Here is a 25,631-nt window from a genome sequence, read left to right as displayed (position 1 = left end):
GGTTCGGGCTTGGATATAGGAAATTTGTTCGCATAACAAGTTGTGAATAAAGACCTCGTTCACTGGTTAACTCCATTTTTAATGTAATGAGGAGTGCTATTGCATATTAAGGTTGGTATTTCAATTCAAAATAGTTTAATTATTAATATTTTTACACAACTGCCATTTGGACGTTTTGGAATGTCAAATTATAGACAATACCTCCAGGGTTGCCATGCGTATATCGATTTTTTTATTTATTGCCTTATCAATATCCTCTGCTTCCCCTTATTTACATTTCGCATGACCTTAACCCTTCCTACACAAAATAAGAACACGTGTATTCACTTAAATGTTTACCCTAATATTCTTACTACTTAAGTGAAAATATAATATCTTGATTTGAAGTCAAACAAAATAATCCATCTATTATTCCCGTCCCAAACAATAAACTTATAAGTATAGCAGCTTCAGTTAGCTGGGGTAGGTCTCCTATATAAGCAGTATAAATACGGGATTAACCGAAGAGGGTTCAAGGGTATATAACAAAAATAAATAGTACAAATATAAGTACACTATTTCAAGTCAGGGCCGGCCCTGAGCCAAACGGCGCCTGGCGCAAGTAAAATATTGGCGCCTCTTTTTAAAACCAGTAGACGCATAGTTCACTGTAATCAATAATATTCTATATATTATATAATATACGAATTAAATCAAGTTCTGCAAGAATCTCACAGCTTAACCATAGTAGGAACCTTTAGTAGGTTTCTTTTTAGTTCAGTTTTATGATATTTTAAAGTTAATTACCAGTAGTTCTGTCAACAGTAGACTTCGAGTCCAAAAAATGTTAATTACCAGTAGTTCTGTGAACAGTAGACTTCGAGTCCAACAAAGTTAATTACCAGAAATTTTGTGAACAGTATACAGTAATACAAAGTAAATTCCTATTTTACGCTTATTTAATCATTAAAAAAGAACAAATCCCTCTGAAATCATGTAAGTACTCAAATATATACCTTATTATTTATAAAACATATATTTTATATAACATGTATTTTTTAAGGAATTATTCAATTTGTCCAAATGAACAAAACTTTTCATAACAATCTCAAGGACAATTATTTTCTCAAACTTTCTTCAGGCAGGTCCAAGTAAACGCGGCTATTTTGCATTTGAAAAAAAATTAACAAAACCGTAGTCAAAGTAAGCCATCTCTAGTTGAAGTACGGCTTACTTGAATAATATAGGAGATGCAGCAGATTTTCGAAAACGGGAACGGTACTTCTCCTTTTCTTTCTCCCGGTCTGATTCGGACTCATAAAAGTCTTGCTATCTCATTTTGTATTGAGGTGAGATATATAATTTAAATAGTGTTAGAAAGAGAGAACAACACGCTTTGTATTTTCATTTACAGTGAACACTACTAAAATATTTTAAATAATTCTGTGAAACAATATTTAGCATTTAAAAGTTTTTCTTTTATGTATCCGATTATATTATTATTCGAATTATAAAACAGTTTATTTACGAGACGACAATTTACTACCCACTATTATTGTACATAAGTTCCTATTTTTATAATTTTTTAACTCCCTACTCTTACCAGCCTTGTACCTTTTATGATATGTTATGTTATGTTTATGCTAGGTTTCTTTATGTTATTTTTATGTTATATAATTATATATTTTCTCATTTTCTGTATTTGTTTATAAGAAAATAATTTAAATTGTGTATGACCAAGATCACCCTTAATAACAATTTATTTACTAACGGACATCGTCCAAATTACAAAATAATAACACAAATAAAGTAAAAAGAAAAATACAGGAGTAGACAAAGGTACATGAAAGCAAAGACATATGGTAGATATAATATAAGAAAATAAAGTGACAAGTCGAATCAAGTCAAGAATACGCCGTGGGTCAGGACCACAGGACACTTATAATATTTAGCGACTGGCAAAAATCATTCAGACTTATCCCAAAAAAGTTAAGGTTTTGACTTGAGTTGACCAGTCTACACATTCTGGACAATGGTGAATAATATCCATAATTTGACGAATGATGGTTGAGGAAGAGCAGTTCATTATTTCTGAGTCTTTGCGAGGGGATATTGAAGGGAATGAGTTGCAGTAGAGTAGGTGAATCAATAATACCATTTATAATTTTGAAGAAGCAAATGAGGTCATTTCTTTCCAGACGGACTTCCAAAGGAGAGAGGTTTAGAGTTAGTTCAATTTCATCATATGAGTATTTGCCTTTTTCTAAACCTAGCCTCCTAGCAATCCCTCTTAAGAACCGATGTTGAACAGATTCAATGCGTCGAATGTGGACAGCATAAAAAGGAGACCAAATAACACAAGCATATTCAAGATGGGGGCGAACCAAGGAGCAGTAAAGAGTTCTAAGGGTGTTTACGTTTTTGAAGTCCGAAGTGATTCTAGTGATGAATCCAAGTAGTTTGAGGGATTTATTAACGATTGCCGTTATGTGATTCCGAAAAGAAAGCTTGCTATCAAGAGAGACACCAAGGTCTTTAATAGATGTAACAGTTGTTAAGCAAATATTATTAAGTTTGTATTCGAAGACAATCGGTTTTTTTTGATCTATAGAAGGAAATAATTTTGCATTTATCGACATTTAGTTTCAAACAATTAATTTTACACGAATCATTGAAAGAGTCGATATTCGATTGGAAAAGAAGGCAGTCATCGTGATTTTTTATTATCTTTAGAATCTTATTATCGTCCGCAAAAATCCAAAAGCGTGTATGAAAAAAAATACTAATAATGTCGTTTATAAACAAGTTAAAAAGAAGCGGTGCTAGATGTGCTCCTTGAGGTACGCCGGACGTTACTTCAATAATAGTAGATACAAAGTTGTTTAATTTAACTCTTTGTTTTCTATTGCTTAAATAAGAATTAAAGAATGATAGCAAGGGGTTTCTAATACCGATAGCATATAGTTTGGCCATAAGGATTGAGTGGTTTACTTTGTCAAAAGCTTTAGAGAAGTCGGTATATAGAACATCGATTTGTGAGTTATCTTCTAGGCCATTGACGATGGAATTGGTAAAGTATAGTAAGTTAGTAGTAGTAGATTTAGCAGATCTAAATCCATGCTGTTCCTCGATCAGTACATTTTTAAAGATAGGTGTGATTTTCTTCGTGATTATTGACTCAAATATTTTAGGAATATGGGATACTTACTTATTGCCTGATTTGAAAATAGGTCTGATATAAGAAATTTTCTAGGAGTCTGGAAAAGTGGCAGATGATATTGACAAGTTATATAACAAACAAATTGGCTTAGATATAGTAAATTTACATTCCTTCAGTAATATTTCTGGAATATCATCAGGACCAGTGCTTGTTTTGTTGGGGAGATTTTTTAAGGAGTTAAAGTTTAAAGTTTTTTTTTATAATAACTTTTTCTAGTTAAGTATGTTTCTTTTAGTTTTGTATAAAGCGATAATAACAGTTGTCACTATAAAAACATCGGTAAGCGACTTTATCATTATCAACTTTTAATAAAATTTTGCGTTCAAAATTAAAATATTTTAAATTGTACATGTCGATTAGTAATAATAAAATGTAAAAAAGTCTTTCATTTGTTTTCAAAAACAGTATTTTATTTTTAAATATGAGTTGTTTGGTATCAAAACTGGTCAGATCCAAAATTTAAAAAAAATAAACTAAGTATTGAACTGTGTTCATTATTAACAAAAGAACAGTTCTTATTTTTCAAAAGCAGTCATATCCGCATATTTTGTAAGAGAAACCGGTTTAAAAAGCTGCTGTTGTATGAAAAATAGTCAAATCCAGCACTTGTTTTGGTGTTTCCTGAAAATTCACCTAAAGTGGAGTTGACCAGTTTTGATACCAATTGACACATATGTTCAAAACAGCGAATTTATCTGGAAACGAATGTAATGCGAACATATTTCCCGCGAGATACGAATTTTTTGACAGCAGAAATATATGTTGCAAAATATAGAGGCTTTGGTGGTTAAATGATGACTATATCACTATAAAGCATATTTTGGCTAGAGGGGTTAAATGATGCCTATATCACCATAAAATATATTTCGAATGCTTTTGAATGACAAAGCTTTTTGTCGTGCTTTCCAATGCTTACCTTCGTCGATCACACTATTTCTTTTTTAAACGCTTTAAGGCTTTAACATACTTGATGATGCGATCCGATTCCTTAAAGCCTAATACAAAGTATCTACACTTCTTGGCAAAGTAAATAAAATTATTTTAATTTAAAATATGCGCACGTTTTCTTAACTAGTTGTCTAAATTAGAACAAACGATGGATCATTTAAACATTGGTCTAGCTTTTATAAATTTAAAAGTACCATCTTACTTCGGTACTTGCACCCTTCTCAATTCATTGTCCTCAATTGTTGGTTTTAGAGTTTACCTCTTTTATTGCACTGGGATTACGAGGGAGGAAGAATAGATTCCTGGAATAATAGAAATCATATTTATGGAACAGCGTTTTACCTGTTCCACTCAAATAATGAATCGGCAGCATTAAAATAAGTGTTTCCCGGAGAGCTGAATCAAAAGCCAGCAGGATTATTGCGGACTATTAATACTCATCGTTTGGGCACAGGATTGCCTTTTATGTTTTATTAGCGCAGACCCATGGGATATTATAATAGAAGGATTTGTGAAGGTGAAAGTATTTATAAAATATTTCATAATAAGGTCATGTCTGAGAGTCGAAAATTACATAAGAGGTGCAATTGAAAAATGTGATTTATCTTTTAAAAGCACGGTTCAGGATCGACCGTTGAAAATCGCTTGGCGAAAATAATTTATTAATCTTTAGAAGATGAGATATAGGAGAGTACTTCAAAGTAGTCATTTTCCTAAAACCACTTTAAAAATTTGGAGTCAAAATTAAACTTTAGAATTTGTGGGTTAAGAGCATCAGAAATTTATCCATTCAATCCTGAAAAAGTTCTTCATAAAATTCCTCCCAGAGAAGAAGATATCTTTAAAGCGAGTGGCATCAACCAATCTTGAACATCTCTACTGAAAGATGCTAAATCAAAGTCTAGTAAAAATCATGGCATCCTTCAAAAATTTAAACAAAGTAAATACACATTTAAAATAAAAAATTATTATTTTCAAATTTTAGATAGGTACTAGTCAGTCAGACATGTAAAAATCATTTTCAATTTCGAAAATGACACTTTTAAAGTTCTAGAGTTCATTGAACCGGAGTTACCAAGAGTCAGAAAGACCAACAAGCGAAGCTTGTATTGTTTGTATTTAAAAAAAAACTTTGTTTACATATATAAATAATATTAAAATGATGTAAGCGAAGTTATTTGTGTTTTAATATAATAAATAATGCCATCACAAAGTGATAAGCTTTCAGAAGAAATTGTCTTCGAAAAATTACAAAAAATACTTGTATTTTTGAAGATTATTATTATGTTTACATATATAAATAATATTAAAATGATGTAAACAAAGTTATTTGTGTTTTAATATAATAAATAATGCCATCACAAAGTGATAAGCTTTCAGAAGAAATTGTCTTCGAAAAATTACAAAAAATACTTGTATTTTTGAAGATAAATGTCGTACAAAGTACCTAAGTCTGGAATTGTGGTCAGCTGTACAATTTTATTTTATTTTTTGGGAATACAATTCTAGAGGTCTGTTGGAGTTAGTGCATCTGTCGCACCATGGATTGGGGCAATTTGTGATTTCGGTCTGATTACTTTCTGAATTTATTTAAAGCCAAAAACATACAATTAGAAACCAGGTAAATTCCGAGAATTCTTATTTTTGTAGGTACTTAAGTACACTATGTATATGTAATTATATATTTTTCGCACATACAATTTAAGTATTTTTGAATAGCCTCCGTTAGAGATTATCATTCAGGATCGAAACTATAGAGTTAAAGGATAGAGTATTGAATTAATGAATAGTCTTCTGTAAACGACAAATTTATTTAACTATACGGTACAAATAAGAATGGATATTTCCAGAGCTAACGTCTGTTCCGGGTTCGAACAGGGCCGGTCCTAATTCAAACAACGCCTGGCGCGAATAAAATTTTGTCTCTTGTCTTGTCAAAGCTAATAGACGCATAGGTAGATGATCACTGTAATCAATAATATACGGATGATTTGTATTTTTGTGTAACACCGTTTTATTAAAAATAGTTTCAACGGCGATGTGTTGGGACTGTTAGGTGTCACGTATGCCATGGCAATTCGGCGCCAATTTGGCTAATTGACCAATTTCGCCCGCGTAGGGCCGGCCCAGGTTTCGAAATAGATCGAGCGATCACGATACTGTTTATAACTTTTTGACTGTTGCCTTCTCACTCTAATACTGCTGAAGTCAAGCTGGCATTTTTTTTATCCCACAGAAACGTTCTTTGAATAGCTGTTCTCACAATATAGATCTTAATGGCCAGGTACTTCTTAACACCTCCTCTTCCGTATCTTATTTTCCATTCCTCATTCTGTCACACAAATAAATAAAATAAACTCCGGAAAACGTTCATGCATTTAATCAAAAATGACTATTGTAATGATAAAAAATGTTGATTGATTAAGTTGAATGATTATTTAATATCAATTTTACCTAGATTATTAATACGTGTACCGCTTTATCTATATTATTGAGGCATTATTTTTCATGTCTGACAGGAAATCTTGAGATATAAACAACGCATACCTATTATCAATGTGTAAATTTGAAACAATTTTTGTGGGACGCTAATTCTATAAGTCATATTCGATTTTAAACGAGTTCTGTGGTACGTTAATTCTATCAGTCATATTCGATTTTAAACGAGTTCTGTGGCACGTTAATTCTATGAGTCGTATTCGATTTTAAACGAGTTCTGTGGCACGTTAATTCTATGAGTCGTATTCGATTTTAAACGAGTTCTGTGGCACGTTAATTCTATGAGTCGTATTCGATTTTAAACGAGTTCTGTGGCACGTTAATTCTATGAGTCGTATTCGATTTTAAACGAGTTCTGTGGCACGTTAATTCTATCAGTCGTATTCGATTTTAAACGAGTTCTGTGGCACGTTAATTCTATGAGTCGCATTCGATTTTTTTGCCATCTCTATTCAGATCAAAACTTCAGACTCGAACAATTTTATTATATTCTTATAGGGAATATTGTTACCTGATATTCAAAATATAAATTTAAATTTAATCCCTATACTACACAAACACGTTCACAAAATATTTAAGATTTATACGATGTTAAAAAATTTGTATAAAATTATATAAAATATTAAAGTCAATTTATTTTAATGATTAAACAATCGATCAAGGACATATTTGAACACAAATTTTTCAAGCTTACCGCATTAACTTTTCTGCTGAACGTATTACTAAAATCTCAAATGATTCTAGGGAAATCCCTCGGAAAATTTCTAATTCATCTTCTAAAAAAATAAAATCAGGTGCTTGCGACTGATTTTGTAGATGAAAAACGTTTTATAAATTTTTAAAACCATTTTACATAAAATGTTTTAATGCTAAGGTCTAGTTTTTATTAATCTTAAATATAAATAACTTTCATCCGTAGGGATCCTTTTACAAAAATGTGTGATTTTAGTAACACGTTCATCATAAATAATTAAAATGTTAGCGTCAAGCAAGCACCCGTTATTAGAGTCTTAGTATGTCGCCTTAAATGACAAAGATTGCATAAAATTACAGATAAGCTATCTTCGATATTTCCTGATTTAGCTACTATATAATACTTGTCTTACAATTTTATAATTCAGTGAGATTTACAGTACTACCTGAATAATAAAATATAATCAAAATGTTTTTTAAATTAATATTTTGTGCGTGTGTTGCCATTTCTGGCTTGGGTAAGTTGACTTACACTGTCATTAAAATGGTGTAGGTCTCCGTCGATTTCTTTATATTATTGTTTTTTCTGCTCAATCATTAATCCATCATCAATCATAATAATTTGGGTTGTCTGTGATGACGTGCGTTAGTTATTCCTGCGTGAATTATTCAAAATTAGAACTGATTGTTGAAGAATAATTCAGTCAAATATTACCTGTAATATACTAGAAAATAATTGTATTTGAAAATATATTAATTAATAATTCTAAATATGATATGTGTGTTTATTTTGTTTAAATTTTTGAATAATTTCATGATTTTATTAATAATATAAAGGTGAAGATACATTTTTTTAATTTTAATTTTTTGAAATAGTTTTTTGAAAGACTTTAGAAATTCTTTAAAGAATTCTCGCCCCTTTGAAATTCGCCAGCGTTGAACACCTATAGTAAGAAGGGATATCTAATTAGTTGATTTTGTATCTGTGCTCAATGCGTTGTATATTTTAGGGGCGATGAAACAGAATTGTCGTTGAGCGAATGTGGTTCTAGTTTTTGGGACCTCGCATCTCAGGTTTGCTGAAAAGTGGGTGTGTACTTGATGTTGTGGAGCCACCAGCTGGTTATTTTTACGTATGTAGGATAAGCTTATCTTAGTGAATAGTTGGCGAATATCTAAGACTCTGATTTTAGCAAATAGCACATTGGGAGAGGGGTGGGTAGGTTGGCTTATAAATATAATTCTAAAAAAGTGTTAAGAATTAGTTAAAATGTTAATGTCCTATGCCCAGTGAATGTTTCTCGCAAGCATGAAAATGATGTACCTATTAATAATTTATAAGAGTTTTTATTAATGATTTTGAAGGTGCAGAAGGACGTACGCAGAAGATATTGGGAGGAGATTACGTGACGATAGACGAAGCTCCTTGGCATGCTATCATTCTGTACAACAATGTTGGAGGGGATGACGTGAAAAACTATTACTATGAGACTTCTGGAGCACTTATAAGGGACGATCTCGTAGCAGTCCCCGCCTGGTATATTAGGTAAAAAGACGTTATATTATGATTTCATACTAACCTGCTGGATGCTGCTGTATCATTTATGATACACGGTAACGTAGCTGTCACGAATATGATACAAGATGTTTAACTATCGGTAAAGCTTAATTAGTTAATGTGGGTACATTTAAATACAGAATAATGTTTACATTTTAATTATTAACCTCACTTAACATAAAATACCAAAAATATCACAAATAGAACAATATTAATGCATGAATAGTGGGTACCTACTAAGCTGAAGGAACCTTTTTCAACAAAGTAGTAAATATGTAGGGTGACCATGCGAAATAAAATATTTTGCTATTAATTTAAAAGAACATAGATGAAATATAGAAGAATAAAAATGCTTTATATTTTGAAATTAATTTAGGAGAAGGATGAGAAAAAAAACTATATCGCATATTTTTTTACAATTTAAAAAATTGTTTTATCAGCTGAATTAATATTTTGTGACGACAGGACTGAGTTTAATGATTCCTCATTTAATTTTACCTTGATTGTTATCTGTTACGGTTTTTATTTTTTCATTATCATTGGCTTTTTTATTTAATCTAAAGTTCATAAATCTCAGCAATATTGCGCCATGATCTGTTATATTACTAGTGAAGACAGTTCCCTATAGTTCAAATTTAGATTTTCATAATATTATCGATTCAGCTTGAAATGGTACTCGTTTAGGTGAAATTACGATTGGCTTAACCATGAAAAGCCAAAAGTGAGATGTATTTTATACTATATTACTTAAATCCAAAGTATTAATATTTATGTCCCCACATAAAAAGACTTCTTAATTTTGTATGTATGTAGAGTCAAGCAGTGCGTTCAGTGATTCAAGGAAATTATCTGTGTTAGCCTGAGACGGACGTTTTACACAATTTTTTTTTTTTATTTTAACTTCTAAGTAAAGAAATATTTCCAAGTTAACGAATCTTTAATAATTAAATTAGGTTCTGTATTTTCATTTAATTCTTTTTTTGTTATAAATCAATATCCATTTTTATTTTGTAAATATTTTCGGTGCCTTTTACTATTCGACTTCTATAATATTCTACTGAGGTCATGCTTTTTTGCCATCATCTGTTTTCATCAGAATGGATCGGATAGGTTTTTAAAATAAATATATTAATATTTTAATTCTTTTCCCATTATTTTGGTTTTCAAAAGTAGTTCCTTAAAAAAGGGAGATAATGATTCTCCTAGGAATATCGTTGTCACGGTTTGAAATAAACTTCTTGTTTGCTAATAATGTTACTCTTTTTATCTTCGGATCTACCGGATCTGCCCTGATGATGGACACTGCAACGCTGTCCGAAACGTCGGCTAAAGAAGGAGTTAGCGCAACACGGCATAACACCCCAAAAACAAACAACAAAAATGTTACTCTTGTTTCTGGATTTCCAATTTTATAGGAGATTTTTTTTTCGGATTACCTGGTATTCTGTCATATTGTCTTATTGCCGAGGTAATATCTTCTGAACTTATTAATAAAATAATACAATGAATATTACGAGTATAATACAACCTCATTCAATATTCGTTGTTAGTAGTAACTTTCAGTCATAGAATAAAGAAGAACCCAAGAAATGCAACGAGAAATAAAGAATTGTGTATTGTTGGGCATCAAAGGTTATTTATTGATTTGGGTTGTTAGTAACCTAAGTAATAGGGTGCTTAGCGAAAAGACTAAATCTGCGCAATCAATATTTGAGGGCACAAGTGGAGTTCCTCAAGGTTCCCACCTAGGCCTAATATTTTTCATTATATTCATCAATGACCATATGGTTGACCACCAATTGTCACCAATTGACCAATCAAAAGATGTATTACCTACTATTTGCTGCCGACATAAAAATATGGAATGTAATACGAAATGTATACTATTGCCAAATTTGCCAGACTAACTTAGATCAACCAAAAAGCTTTATTTTTGAAATGTCAATTCATACGATTTTCCAAAACTTATTATTATGTCGTATATGTACATAAATAAGATAATTTTAAATTAATACCAGGGTCACAAATTCGTGAGTTGGGTGTAATATTCTATGAAAACTTTACATTCATTGCGCACATTAACGATATAACTTTTTTTATTTTTTTATTTTTTTTTTATTGAATAAATAGTTAATACATAATATCAAAAAACAAGTCCTGCTAAGCCGATTGAATTGGCTTGTCAACAGGTGCTTAAAGTTAGTTTCAAATACATTTTTTAAAGTTATAATTTACATCTTATATCTACAGAATTAACAATTTTTTCATACAATATTTCATACATATTAAAATAAATATTTTTTTTCCGATAGCCAATTTTTCACCATATATTTAACCTTATTCATAGATTTACATTGCTTTATAGTGTCAGGTAATAAATTAAATATCTTCGGTATGTTGTATTCAAACGTTCTCTGTCCGTATTTATTATTAAATTTCGGAACTATTAACCCGTCATTTCGCGTGAATCTAGTACTGTATTTATGTTCTAATTTTTCTTTATGCTGCGGGGTAAATATATACTGAATTATGATTTTTTGCCATAGTATAGCCTTAACAGGTAAAATTTTGGCACTCTGAAACAGCAACGGTGTATTATGTCTCTGTTTAAAAATATTAGGGACGACTAGTAATTTTACAATTGCGTTTTGTACAACTTGGACTTGTTTCAGATTGGTTATACTAGTATTTCCCCATATGGTTAATCCATATCTTATAATAGATTCTGCCATTGACATATAAATTATTTTAAGTGTTTCAATTGATAGGAAAAAATTTAATGTGTACATTCTGCCAGCAATTGATCTGAGTCTTTTACAGGTTTTTTTAATATGTTTGTCCCATTTGAAAAAGCAATCTACTGTAACACCAAGATAGACATATTCTGTAACTAATTCTAAGCTTTCACATTTACAATTAGTCGGGATATTTTTATGGATGCAATTAAAACTATGAGAAATAATATTAGGATTAAATTGAAATCTGGCATTAGGTGATCTTATATGCATAACTTTGGTTTTTTTAGCATTTATTAATAGTCCTGCATCATGTGACCATTTACAAAGTTGATTAAAGTCAATTTGCATGAGTTCAATTGCAATTTTTAGATCTTTATGTGATATGACCAATGCCGTATCATCTGCAAATACAAAATGTTTAACAGAAGAGAAAAGTTTTTTCATTATAGTTACATAAATTATATATAGTGCAGGTCCCAATATGGAACCTTGTGGAACTCCTGCAGATACATTCTTTGTTTTACTAAAAGTATTATTTATTTTGGTACATATTTTTCTATTTCTAAGATAATCTTTAAATAAATTTAACACATTTCCTCTTATTCCAATTTTTTCTAAGGTTTCTAGCAGTTTTTTAGAGTTAATTGTGTCAAAAGCTTTAGAGTTATCGATAAATAACACAATAACATGTAATTTATTATTTAATTGATTATTTATGTAATTGGAAAAATCTTGCAGTAATTTTTCAGTATTTTTTTTTCTTTGAAAGCCATATTGATTTGGATATATGATAGCGAATTTTTCAATGTAATTATTTAATTTATTTGATAAAAATTTTTCGAGAATTTTTTCTAACGCAGGTAGTATACTAATAGGCCTATAATTTCCCAGTTCAATGTGTTTTCCACCTTTAAATATTGGTCTAGTAATGCTACATTTAAATTCTTGTGGAATTTTTGCTTGCTTTATTATCATATTGATTAAATGAGTAATTATTGGCCCAAGAGTTTTTATATTTATTTTTAAATCAAACATTCTTATATTGTCAATACCTGTGCTTTTAGAGTTTTTCATTTTTTTAACAATGTTTTCAATATCAGTTATAGTAGCTCTTGGTATAAATAAACTGTGAGGCAGTTCTTCCAGTACAATATTAGTAGCTTTGTGATGCATTTATGTAACATGTTGCTGATGCTATCCGAGAAGTAATTCACAAAATCATTTGACACAGAATCCTCAGTTCTATCTTTTAACATATATCGTGTTATTGTTTCATCACAATCGTTTTTGGGTTTACGTCCTAAAATATTATTTATCACATCCCAGGTTTTTTTTGTATCATTAAAACAGTTTTTAAATTTATTATTATAGTAGTTAGTTTTATCTTTATTTATAAGTTTATTGACAAGGTTTCGTGATTTTTTGTATTCTGTTTCATATGTTTTGTTTGTTGGTGTACTTTTCCATTTTTTTATATTGTTTATCCCTTTTATTTATTTGACATAATAATTCACTGCTTACCCATTCATTTATTGCATAAGGTCGTGTTTTCGGGTTTTGCACTATCGTTTTAGAACTACTCTTGTAAAATTTATTAAATAAAGATTTTATTTTTTCATATAATGAAATACAATCCTTATCCTCTATAAGTTTACTCCAGTTATAATCTCTGATATGTCTATCAATATCCTTTTGTGAGATGATTTGAATATACTTATTTGCAAAGTCTACCTGACGTTTATGACATTTTATATTAATAGCAGTGATAAAATGATCGGCAATATTATTTTCACTGACGCAAGCTGTTATTTTCTTGCCTCTAAATTTGGCAAATATATGGTCAATACACGTGCGAGTAATTTGTCCATTTGATACAGCTTCTCTGGTTACTACATTGATGCATTTAGTTAAATAATGGTTAGTAAGTAAGTTTTCATACGAAGTTACAATATTATCTTGTTCATCAAGCAAATTAAGATTTATATCTCCAAGTAAGATAATATTTTCCTTACTATTAATTGTCTCAAGATATGATGATAATTCCGTCAGAAATGAAGATTTACTGAAATTAGGAGGTCTATAGATAGCTATTATATTGACTTTAGTTTTGTCCTGGAGTATGAGCTTTCCTGATATATTTTCAAAATGTATTGATTTTAATGTTTTTAGTCTAAATTCAAATTTGTTTCTTATATACAATATAATTCCTCCTCCTGACTTATCAGTTCTGCAGTAGTTATATGCATTATATCCAGGCATATTGTAAATACACATACTTTCATTTTGTACAGATGTTTCACATAGCATCAGAATGTCAATATGCTTCAAACAATTAATTAAATATATATGCAATACATCCCAATATTTTTGTATAGATCTAATATTTAATTGAATACAAACAAGATCATCAGACGAATCTATGTTTTGTTTTTTTATCCAATCTTCTAAATTATTTACTGTACTACTTTCTATTTCATTATCATTATCTATATAAGAAAAATTATTCTGCGCCATTTAATTCGTGATGGTAATTAATTGTTTTCTTGTTTTGTTTAACAGACATATTTTGAGTATAAATTGAAGAATTTAATGTTAAATATTTAACAAAATAAAAGTGATTGTATTTGAAGCTAATTGGTACAAGTAATTTTTGATAAAGGCTTAATAAATATAAAATAAACTGTATGTTCACATCTAGTGTTATTTCAGAATATTTTTCATATTTAAAAAAAAATTTAAAAGCTGTTTTTATAATTATGAATGTGAAATATAGTACACAGTGAAAAAATGCATGTTTAAGTAAACAAAAAAATGTTTTTGAAGGTGACGTTATGATATTACTATTAAAAAAATAATGTAATATAATAATGTTATTTTTGTTAGTTAATTTGTGATTTTTTATAATTTTTATAACGATATTTATGTAATAAAATGTAATAACACTAAATCTATTTTGAGACAGGTTTAATCTTATTTCTAGTCAATATTCTATTTTTTCTTTTGCTAAAAAGCTCATTTTTTTATACACAACACATTTCGTTTTATCGTTTGCAGAATGCCTGATGTCAATATTCCAGTTCATTTTTTTATTTTTTTATCACAATTTTTACATTTAGGTTCTTTATCTTTGTTAGCACAATCTTTGTAGGAATGATCACCAGCACAGTGTGTACACAATGGTTTGTCCTTTTCTTTATGAAGACACCTGACAGAAGTATGTCCAAAGCCCAGGCAGTGATAGCATTGCACTAGAGGATGGGCATCCTCTACTTGTATTCTCTGGTATCCCACATAGATTTTACCGGTATATACTAGCCTTCTTCTTATTTCAGTACTAACTTCTATTATGTAATTAGATGTGTCATTATATTTGTTTTTCAAGATCTTTTTTAACGTCATCTCAATTTCTGGTTTATCTATCATCACATCCTTGATATCTTCATTCTGTTCGATTATATCTTGTATTATATCATCCTTATTATAGTCATTAGCAATGCCCTTAAGTATTATAGTTGGTCTTTTCTTTTTAATTTCTGTAGCGCTGATGTCTTTGAACTCGTCTCCAATAGCTTTACTCATTTTTTCCGCATCGTACTTTGTCGAACATTTTATAAGTATTCTATTTTTAGATATCGCATTAACACCAATCACTTTTGCACCAATCTTACTTAAGTTAATTTTCTTCCTGATTTTATTTTGTATATTTTCTGAAGATTCGTCAGCATTGTTCGATGAAACTATTAATTTGTAATCACTTTCCAATGTTTTATTTTGGTTTTCAGCTACTTTGCCGTATCCAAATGTTGGTTCGACTATTTTTCCCTTTGCTTCAGATAACTGAAGAGTTAGATGTCCCATCCAGTTAAATATAGCACTTGTTTTTGTTGTAATTAAGTTAACTGATATGGCTTTTAAGATGCTTGGCTTCCTTTGCAGAACTCAATTTGATTTGAAGTCCTTATATTATACGTGAACCCTCTAATGCATATTTTAAGCTTAAAATTCCAATTAAATACATTTATTAGTAGATTTTGACGAATTAATTGCACCTAATAACGCTGTCTAGCAGGAGAATTATGTCAGACCTGGTTGTGATACACTGACTGAATTGACAGACCTGCTATCGTCGCCACTATTAAATTCCATGTGCCGACTAAGAACACAAGATAAAATGTAACATTCTTCTGCAATTCATACACACTCACTAACCAATAGGATTCATGAAGTGGGCAACAAGTTTGGGGGAACTATTGATGCTATATTTACTGACTCCATTTATATAAATAAGCGTAATCTATACCAGCACTTTGTTGAATCCTACAAATTATAGTAGCGTTGATAATGTAGTTTTAGTGATTTGTCTAATATGTAGCATTTTTCTGGTTTTTGTATTATTTTATGTTACTTTTACATATTTGATTGTATATATAAAGTTGTTTCGTATTCTGTTTATCAGTTTAACGTTATGACATGCTTTAAAAACTTTGTATATATAATTTTATATATCTCACTATTAGTTTAAAAACCATGTAAAAGCCCAGCTGGATGTAAAACTAAATAAAATAAAATAACGAAATTCAAACAGGATGGCGATACAGAGCGCGTACTTATTGGGCTAGACCCATAAATTATTAAGTGAGATACAATCATTTAGAAATAATGCTGAACACGGCTCCAGCTATGTTTTGGGACTAGATCTCTACATTTAAGTATGCCCTTCGTTAGTGTGAATGTACAGAGATGTCACCACTTTAGCACACGGTTCGTAGACTTATGCTACCCGCAATTGTATAGAATGACAGGGTCCCCCCATTTCAGTATACTTACCTGGCGTAGGGGACACCGTGATCACTAAGGCGGTACCCCCAGGGCGAGGCTCTTCCATTGCACTCCGGTTGGGCTGACCCTTGCGATTATCCCTAATGCGGATAACTCGGGCGCATAATTTTTGGTAGTCGGGACTGCGTACGCGCTGTCCCGTCCTTAAATATACAGAAGGTGGGTCCTATGAGTATTTTTCATTACTGCTTACTGGGGACAATGAGTACAGCTACAAAGAAATACCTGGTAAAAATACCGGTGACAAAATACTCAAAAGTATTTAATACCGACCTTAGGATTGATCACAAATAAGTAATTGTAAACTGTAGGGGAAGGGAGGGCAGGATGGAAGGCTTAACTTTAAGATGTAAAAAAAATTAGAACAACATAATATTAATCCTTTATTTTAATAAGTCTTCATAGAGATCTTACATGCTTATAAAATTGCGTTATTAAAAATAATTAAAACTGAGTATAAAATCTGTTAAGACTCTTGAAAAACAGGAATAATTCCATCTTGCCCTAACCCTGAGGGCAGGATGGAAAGCTTATAAGGGCAAGGTGGAATGAATAGGATATCCTTGCATTTTACAATTGACACATAAAAGACAACCGTTTTCTATGTCTGAACATAGTTCATGTGCCTAACCACAACACTCTGGACACTGTACCCAGTCCTCTGTGGGCGGTTCCACATATGCTTCTCCACATAATACACACAACACATCGTCTTGTGTTGACTGCTGCGGATGTTGTAGTATGTTCTCATCTTTTCCTGTCCTTTTCTCCTTTCCTTTACCCTTTCCTTTGCCCTTTCCTTTGTTTTTCTTGCCATTGATGACCGGATTAAGGACTAATTTTGGTTTCGCTTTCAGCTCCGTATTTTTTTCAATAGTTTCTTTGAATGGAGAACTAGTTAGGATTTCTGATTTTTGACATATCAATTTTCGTTTCTTTATTGTAGGAGTAACTTTTGGTGATAGAAGTATTTTAATTGGAGAAACTAAGTACGAGGTGGATGGTTGTTCCAAACTCTTATCAATAACACCTGAACTCGTTTCTTCTGACATCGTATTCTGTGTATTATCAAAATTAAGTTGCACTTCTTCATCCTGTATTTTTTCATAACCATCATGGAAAGTAGATGTTTCATTGGTAATATTGTCTGCAATATTGACGTTGACGTGAGATTGGCTATCAATTGCTGAATCATTTGTGTCGGTATTTTTGTTTCCCTCATCAGTCACAATGGAATTTTGTTCGCCTTCAATTACTGGAGCGTTTTCATAAACAGTGGCCGGTGCAAAATCTAAATCTATAAACAAATGTCTATTATATGGGAAGATGCCAGCCTTTCTGAACCCACTAGTGGCATTTTGCACAGTAGCACTTTTTTCATAGGCGATGCATACTAGCCTAGCTATATCAAACTGATTTACTCTTCTTCCAGGATGATTATTTTGAAAAGTGTCAGGTCTTGCTCAAAAGCCACTTTGAATGAACGGTAAACCGAGACGTCCAATGGTTGCAGATTGTGGCTTGTGTGGGGGGGAATACTGACCATGATTATATGTTTTTCTCGAGCAAAATTTAAAGTTTCTAGGTTTTGATGAGTAACATGATTATCTGAAATTAATTAAACTGCTCTATCTGCTGTTGGTCTTGTTTTCTCAATAAATATTTGAAGCCAGTTGTTAAAGGTAGAAGTGAGTCGTTCGCGAACGAGTCGGCTCAGTGAACCGGATCTTTACACGGATCCGTAAGATCCGGTTCCCAAATCAGCCGCTCACTCGTTCGCGGATCAGTAGTGACTCACCCGTTCGGGAACGGTGAGCCGGTGACCCGCTTTACTCGTTCGCGAACGATGAGCCGGTGAGCCGGTGAGCAGGTGACCCGGTGACCCGCTTCACTCGTTCGCGAACGGTGAGCCGGTGAGCAGGTGACCCGCCAGACCCGAAGAGCCGACTCACCCGTTCGCAAACGAAGATCGCATACATCGTTCAACGGATCTCACGGCTCGCGGGTCACTACTGACGTACTGACCGGATTGATACGACATAATAATATTGGTATTCCCGCTTGCATTACATTTTAGTTGTTGTGTCGGCACTTATTTAGTTTATTATAACAGGAACAAGGACGAGTTATATTATGTTTATGGTTTATTTTCAGCTAATCATTGATATCTAAATAATGTTGGTAATGAGCACTTAGAACGACCTTTAACTATTATTCTCACACCGAAGTATTTTGTTTCACAACACATTTTTTTATATTATTATTACATTCATTTAGGACACAATTAATTTTAAATGGATTAAAGTTCGAAGATGCCCGAAGCGAAGCGAAGTTCGTGCCCACACTATCGTATTCGGTCAACTTCGATCAACTTCGCGAGTAGTGTAGCTGGGCTATTAGATCGATGTTCCTAGGCAAAAATATTTTCTTCGAAATATACCAGTCACCAAATACCATTTTTTGCGATTTCTCAAGGTTGTGAAAATACATGCGACCATAAACAATATAATTGCACTCAGCCTACTTAATTCGTTCAATCGCCTAAAGAAGCAAAAATGTCGGAATGTTTCCTCACGATAACAAGGTCCGATCTGATAAAGCGCTGTCCTGAGAAATGAGCTTTAAAGCATTTATCTTTACAGCTCATTTTTCCGGAGGGATCTTTGTCAGACGCAACCTTTTACACTGAGATGAAAAATCGTAAAAACCTAAAAATATTTTAAATACAACTTCTATAAAAGAAAAATGAAAAATGGGGGGGGGGGGGACCGGCTCAATCGAGCCGGTTCACTGAAGCGGATCTTTTAAGTGAACGGGACCTAGTGAAGCGGCTCCTTCAACTGAGCCGCTTCGCCCATCTCTAGTTAAAGGTGTCATTAGTTATCCAGCCCGAATCAGAACACCAAGCTTGAGAGCCATTGAGAGCTCCATCCAAAAGACGTTTATTCATTCTCTTCTTGTGTCCAAATATAAAGAAAGGTGGAATGAAGCGACCAGTTGCACTGCAAGCACAATTCATTGTGGTAAGTAGCCCCTTTTCTGCTGTTGCTACAACGCCTACTTGTGTTTTGCCTTTTGTAGAAATTACTCGAGGAGGTTTAGAGGCACTAGTCTTAACACCAGTCTCATCCATATTATAGATGTCACCTGCGTGCGATTAAAAGCAGAACAACGATCTAAAGCTGTGGGTTCCGGTGTCCTGTAAGTTAGTTGGTGATGCCTTTTCATAAATTCGTTAAGCCATGATCCCCCAGCCTTCTCACATGTAAATGGATGCGGTCTTTGTTTTGTACCGCCACCTCATAAGCAAATTGCTGTAGACTTTCTTTTGTTAAGCCGTAAAAAAGGGAGTCCCGTTCAATGGCAAGGTCACAAATTTTTCTACCAAGTTCTTTCGAAAAAACAGTTTGAAATCTTGTAATGTTTCACCTTTTTGGGTGTGAGAGTAATTTTAAATATTTCTTTTTTTTTTTTTTGTTTAAAACAATATAAAATTTTCTTCTCTCTTGGCTATGACCGATATTTAATTTTTTCTCTAAGGCTTTGCATATGTGTTCGCAGGGATGGAAAATTCCTCCCCTACAACACATAAGCCTCCATGAAAATTGGACCCTTTTCTTTGATATCTACAGAAAGCTACTTAAAGCTCTCTTGTACTATATATCTTCATAGACATATGTACTCAACTAATTAATACGTTATTTACGAACTTGAACGCAAATAATTTTCGTATTTATATTGTAATTAAATTCCATCAAACGTTGTGTAATTTTTTGATTTATGATATAGGATTTTAATTACCTTCATTTTGTGGTAACCCCCTTGGTTCTGATCGAGGTGTTGAGTTTCACAATTTAATTGGTTTTTCCTTTGCAAACCTAGACTTAAATGAATTCCCTGAATGAGCTAACTTTCCTATTGTAATTATTCTGATTCCCTGCACCCTAACAAAATCGTAGTTAAACGCTGCTAAAAGATATTATACATGTTTATTTGGACAGGTAATTTGATATAACTCAAATGGTTAATTGTTAGTAAATTTGATTTTGGTAAACTCTTGTGTCTGTGGGGCGCCACTCCTTTATGATTCTGCTGCTATAAGGTACATGTAAAGATTGATTTAGTAGGTTAATGTAATTAGTTAATTGCATATTTGACGAACTCGGAATAGCCCATTTGCTGGCATAATTTGGCTCCAAATCCTCCTGCAAGTAAACGAGATGATCGTGAGTCAACAAGAAATTTGCACAATCCTTTGACACGGCTCTTTGATTGATACCTAAGTTATCTCGTCCCAAAAAGCCTTCCACGTCATCATGTGCAGCCTTCAAGTTTCCCCTCGGGTCTCGATACCCCCAAATTCCGACCCCTCCTTGGACTACAATTTACTTAGGGCGAACCGGTTTCGTCCTATATACAATCATATACTCACGGTTGGTGTGGACTTACGGGTCGTGAATCCTCATTCCACGTTTAAGAGAAAATGCGATAGTGGCCTATAAGACCTAAAATGCAAGCTGTATGCAGGTCCGCATTCTCCAGTAAACAGTACATACGAATAAATATATGTATACATACAGTTTGGGAAAGGTTTATAACTCGCAATACGAGGCTATCTACCTCGCATCCCGAGCTCGGATCTCGCGCCGAGAACTCTGCGAAGCTCTAGGTCTGGTAACCGAATATATACGTACTAATAAGGTGATACTAATAAATACTAGTAGAATAAGGTCATATTTGATAGTTTGTTTTGGAGAGCTATCGAACTCCAAGCTTTTGTTTGTTTGGTTTTGACGTTTTTATTTAAGAGAATCGTCATCTCTATTTGGTTTGGTTAATGGTCTTGTTGTAGGAGCGACCACTGCCTCCTATTGATGAACTGTATTTGTTTTAAATTTTACCTCCAGGGTTCAACATTAATTTTTGTTCATCCTATCCCGTGATTTTCCAATTGTTTCAAGTGGTTGATTGCCACATTAGAGAGTACTCGACCCTCAAATATCTCAGGCAACTGATGGGGTTTTGTATGAGCACCCAATCAATAAAATTCAAATGTTTCGTATAATTATTCGATATAAATCTGGCTAACCCGTGATTTTTCAATTGTCGATTGTGAATGATAAGTATTTGTAAGCACGCAGCTTCCAGCTGTTTCAGGTAATTAATAAAAATCTATGCGACTAACTAATTATGGTATTCAAATGTTTCATGTAATTTTTTGATATAAATCTGGCTAATCCGTGATTTTCCAATTGTCGTTTGTGATTGATAAGTATTTGAGAACACGCATCTTCCAGCTGTTTCGGGTAATTAATAAAATCCTTTGTGACTAACTAATTATGGCCAAGGTCGTTTTCAAACTATGCGGTTGACCCAATTCTCCAGTGATCCTTTGTTTTGTAAACAAATAATATAAACATCTCCTGACACACTAACCTAAATGTGAGATTTGTTTATTTTAAAATTCCTTAGAAGTCATTTGTGCCTCTTTACTTTTATTGCGCACTATTTATTTAAATATTTTTAAATCTTTTATTGAAGTTAAACTATTTATTTCATTTTCCGAATTTAGTAAATTTACTAGGTTAAATGAAGAATAAATAATATAAATATATATTTAAGTACACATATCTCTATTGTCAAAATATGTTAAAAAAAGAGTACATATATTAATAAATAAATATAAAATATATGATTCTACATAGTCTGGAATATTAATAAATACATATTTTCTTTTTCAATAATATAGATATGTCCATGAGTAGGTATTAAAATCACTACCATTTCGATGCTTCGATTAATAAATAAAATACATATATATAATTACATTACTCATATATATATTCTTTATATACAATATTTTATTTTATATTTATAAATATATATACAAATATACAATATACATATATTAATGTGTAATTCTTTGTTTTGTTGTTTTAATTTAATATTCAATTGATATACTTCCACTTCACAGCCCTTCTGTGTCTCCTGGGACCTGAAAATTATTTATAAAAGGAAAACTCACCCACGTCAAGGTATTTCCGGTCGGGTGTACACAACAACCTTGGTGAAGAAATCCTACCTAATTAATTGTATTTTTCAACTAATTTCAAAATAAATCTTTTCGACGATTTATTCCTATTTAATATTTTATTCTCGCTTGAATCGTATAAATTAGCTGATATTTAATTTTTCTTCCGAACGAAATCCTAATTCAGAAAACCCGTTGATTTAATAACACTTTTCTAGTTTAGGCCTTTGAATGATAGCTGCTTCAAATTCTTTTTTCGAAATGATAGACTGATGATTAAAATTCCGGTTAAAACGACAAACACTTTTAACACTGTCGCTATACGCACGATGGATTTTAATTGAACAATTTATTAATTCTAAATTTCTTTTTATCTAAATTGATAAGAAAATTTATTCCAAATTGTGCAAACTTTTAATTTACTCGACTATTAATAAATTAAATTTTTTTCTAACTGTTAATTTTAGAACAAAGATTTAAACGTTTATTATTATCGAATCCTTTTTTTTTGTTTTTGTGTTTCTTTTAACCTAAGATGAAGTATTTATTACTATTATTATTATTTTTTAACCAAATTGACGTTAAATTATAATCTATTTTTAAATATCAATACGCGATCACGTTCACTTTAGATTAACGATAACAAACTCTTAAATTTAATTTGAATGTTTTCACTTTGAATGAAATAATTATTTTTAAATTTTTAATTAATTCACAATTCACTTTTTGCACTTCACTTAACACTTTTAAGCACTGAGTTTAAATTATATTTATTTTCACTGTTTAACCAAATTAAACTGATTTAACAAAACTTCACTGGTGGGGTTTTCAGAATTTAGAAACTGAATTTAAGACTTTTTACAAAACTTTCTAAGTCTAGGGACTTGTTCAGAATTTAACACTTAGATTATTTCACTAGAATTTTACCAATAGACGTAGTACTGCCATGTAACGACTTTTCAAACCCTCGGCGCGACTGCCCTCCTGACTGATGAGTTCCATCTTTTATACCCCTCTCAGGTTCCAAAAGACGTATCTGAATGTCTCTTGATGCTTAATTCTATCTCCTATCAACTCGTAAATCCAAACACTCCTTCCATCAATATCGAATGTGCTCCCATAAGATGTTCTGCTTTCCGGCTCTGGGCGGTAGTTAGTTTTTATCTCACAAATCTAAGTCGATAGGGTCCGAATCGGGTAAGTCTGTGTTAATCGCCCAAGCTTCCTTTGTCCTGTGTTCATACAAAATGTAGTTAAATTCTCATGATTTTGTGTTCCTTTTTTTTCTCAATTTGCGATAGGTCCGTCCTCAATAATATATATATACATCTCAATTTTACGCATCTCGTGTGAAAAATACCTAAATCCATGTTGAAATCCCTACTATGCAGTTTAGAATTTCGATTTATCTAAATTCTACTCAATTTTATTGTCACCTATATGAGCTTTTCCATTTTCACCAGTACTTTCTCTCTTAATGCCGCAGATTTGAATTTTTCCTTATCTTTTGGATTTTCTTTTATCCGCGACGTTTTCTTGCACAATTTTCTTCTTTATTCTTATGTCATTTCTCATAACTCTTTAACTAGTTATTTTCCAAGTCGTATTTATTTATTTCACGGATAAATTTGAATTGTATCACTTTTCTCCACTTTGATTATTCTTTATCTCCGTTCTTTACCCTTTCTTTCATCTTTTCTCCACTTTTCCCGATGTGTGTGGTCTCCAGGAAAATTTCATACTTCATCTATTATTAATTAATATATAATTTTCCACACTTCTATGGGAGATATACCTAATTAGACTCTGGGATATCTGTCATTTTTATTGCCTGACCCAATCTCCGCCCCATCCTCCATCCCTCACTTACAAGATTTCACATAAATTATATGTCTGGACACCTGTTTACGTTTAAAATTTTGGTACCAGACTCGTAAATTTAGTTTAATTTCAAACCTATTAATTTTTATCTCTTTTGACTAATCTAAATACTTCATAAGACCAACGTTAAAGTTAATCGCTTTTCCAATCGTTTATTACCTTAACGTAAATAAAAATCATGTTCGGATTTCGATTGTTTATTCTTCAAAATATACATGAGACCGCCAACCTTTTATCTTGGTTCGATCCCTCCGTAATATTGGGTAACTCTAATATATATCTAACCTAATAATCATGAAAATGTCTACTTTTCCTGAATCTAATCTATCGATATATGTTTAATTTTACTGTCTTCTTCTAATACTCAATTTTCATTTTCCTAGAACCTTCGTAGCAGCTAAAATCTCTGTATTATCCTTCCATTCGGTCGCCGCAATTTTCTAAAATGTCTATTTTTTTTGCGAGATTTTCATTCAAAATTGATTTATCAATATGTCCGTTTCATCTTAAATTGATAACGATTAATTTCCATTGTTTCCAACACTCACTCCTCTCTTTAGTACGATTTTTATCGAACATGACACCCTCCTTCTATCATAAATAATTGCACTACAGTTGAAATTCCGCCAGTAACTTTCCTTCGCTTTTCCCGTCCCTTTTTTATACTATCACGTTTATAAATTTTCCATTGCATTTTCGTGCGTGTGTTTTTCAATTTGTAAAATCTTCAAAGCACTCGATTTCAACGGTTCGCCATCACCTAAATGTCTCGGTTATTGTAAACATTTCCTAGAGTTTGTCGCCTTGAACGTCAGTGTTTATGCCATAGTGCGTTCACCTCTAATTTTTGTGGGAACGGAAATGCAATTAATTATCTTTTTTAATGTCGGGTCCAAGGTTCAATCCTTTGTCTTTCGTAGACACACCCCCCTTCGTTCACTGATTGGTTACTCAAAATTTTTATAGCTCTTTGTTTAGATCTATTGGTTGACAACCTTCATTGTTTATTTTTAGGCCTAGAAAAGGGGAAGCCCTGTCTAGTCCTAGACGATTTTACGACCTCTCTGCTTTCGTCTTAGAACCTCGATATAATTTCAACTATTACAGGAGCCTACCGCAAGCAAGCTGGATCAATTCTTTCTCCGCCAGATGTCGTTAGCATGTCCGTTTTCATAAATAATTTGCATATTTTCTTGCAGCTATGGTTTATCTGTTTTTCTTCACTGTGATTTAAAGCCTTTCATC

General features: G+C 32.0%; 1 protein-coding gene and 1 non-coding gene across 2 annotated transcripts in view; both read left to right on the top strand.

Annotated features, from left to right (window-relative positions):
* The first annotated feature begins 7,771 nt into the window (after nt 1-7,771).
* LOC149421181 (trypsin-like) overlaps nt 7,772-25,631 on the top strand; it is a 35,336-nt gene continuing 17,476 nt past the window's right edge. The window contains exons 1-2 of the mRNA XM_089635396.1: nt 7,772-7,857; nt 8,705-8,885. Of these exons, the coding sequence (XP_089491522.1) occupies nt 7,809-7,857; nt 8,705-8,885 (230 nt within the window). The 5' untranslated portion in view covers nt 7,772-7,808. The remainder of the gene's footprint in view (nt 7,858-8,704; nt 8,886-25,631) is intronic.
* LOC149421182 (U1 spliceosomal RNA) lies at nt 16,455-16,616 on the top strand. The gene has a single exon (XR_016302644.1). It is a non-coding gene; the product is annotated as a U1 spliceosomal RNA (small nuclear RNA).

The sequence above is a fragment of the Hesperophylax consimilis genome, chromosome 9 (genome assembly GCF_061612785.1).
Source record: "Hesperophylax consimilis isolate HC1 chromosome 9, BYU_Hcon_1.0, whole genome shotgun sequence".
Taxonomy (NCBI): domain Eukaryota; kingdom Metazoa; phylum Arthropoda; class Insecta; order Trichoptera; family Limnephilidae; genus Hesperophylax; species Hesperophylax consimilis.
Note: the sequence above shows the minus strand (reverse complement) of the source record. Positions and strands in the feature narration are given on the sequence as shown.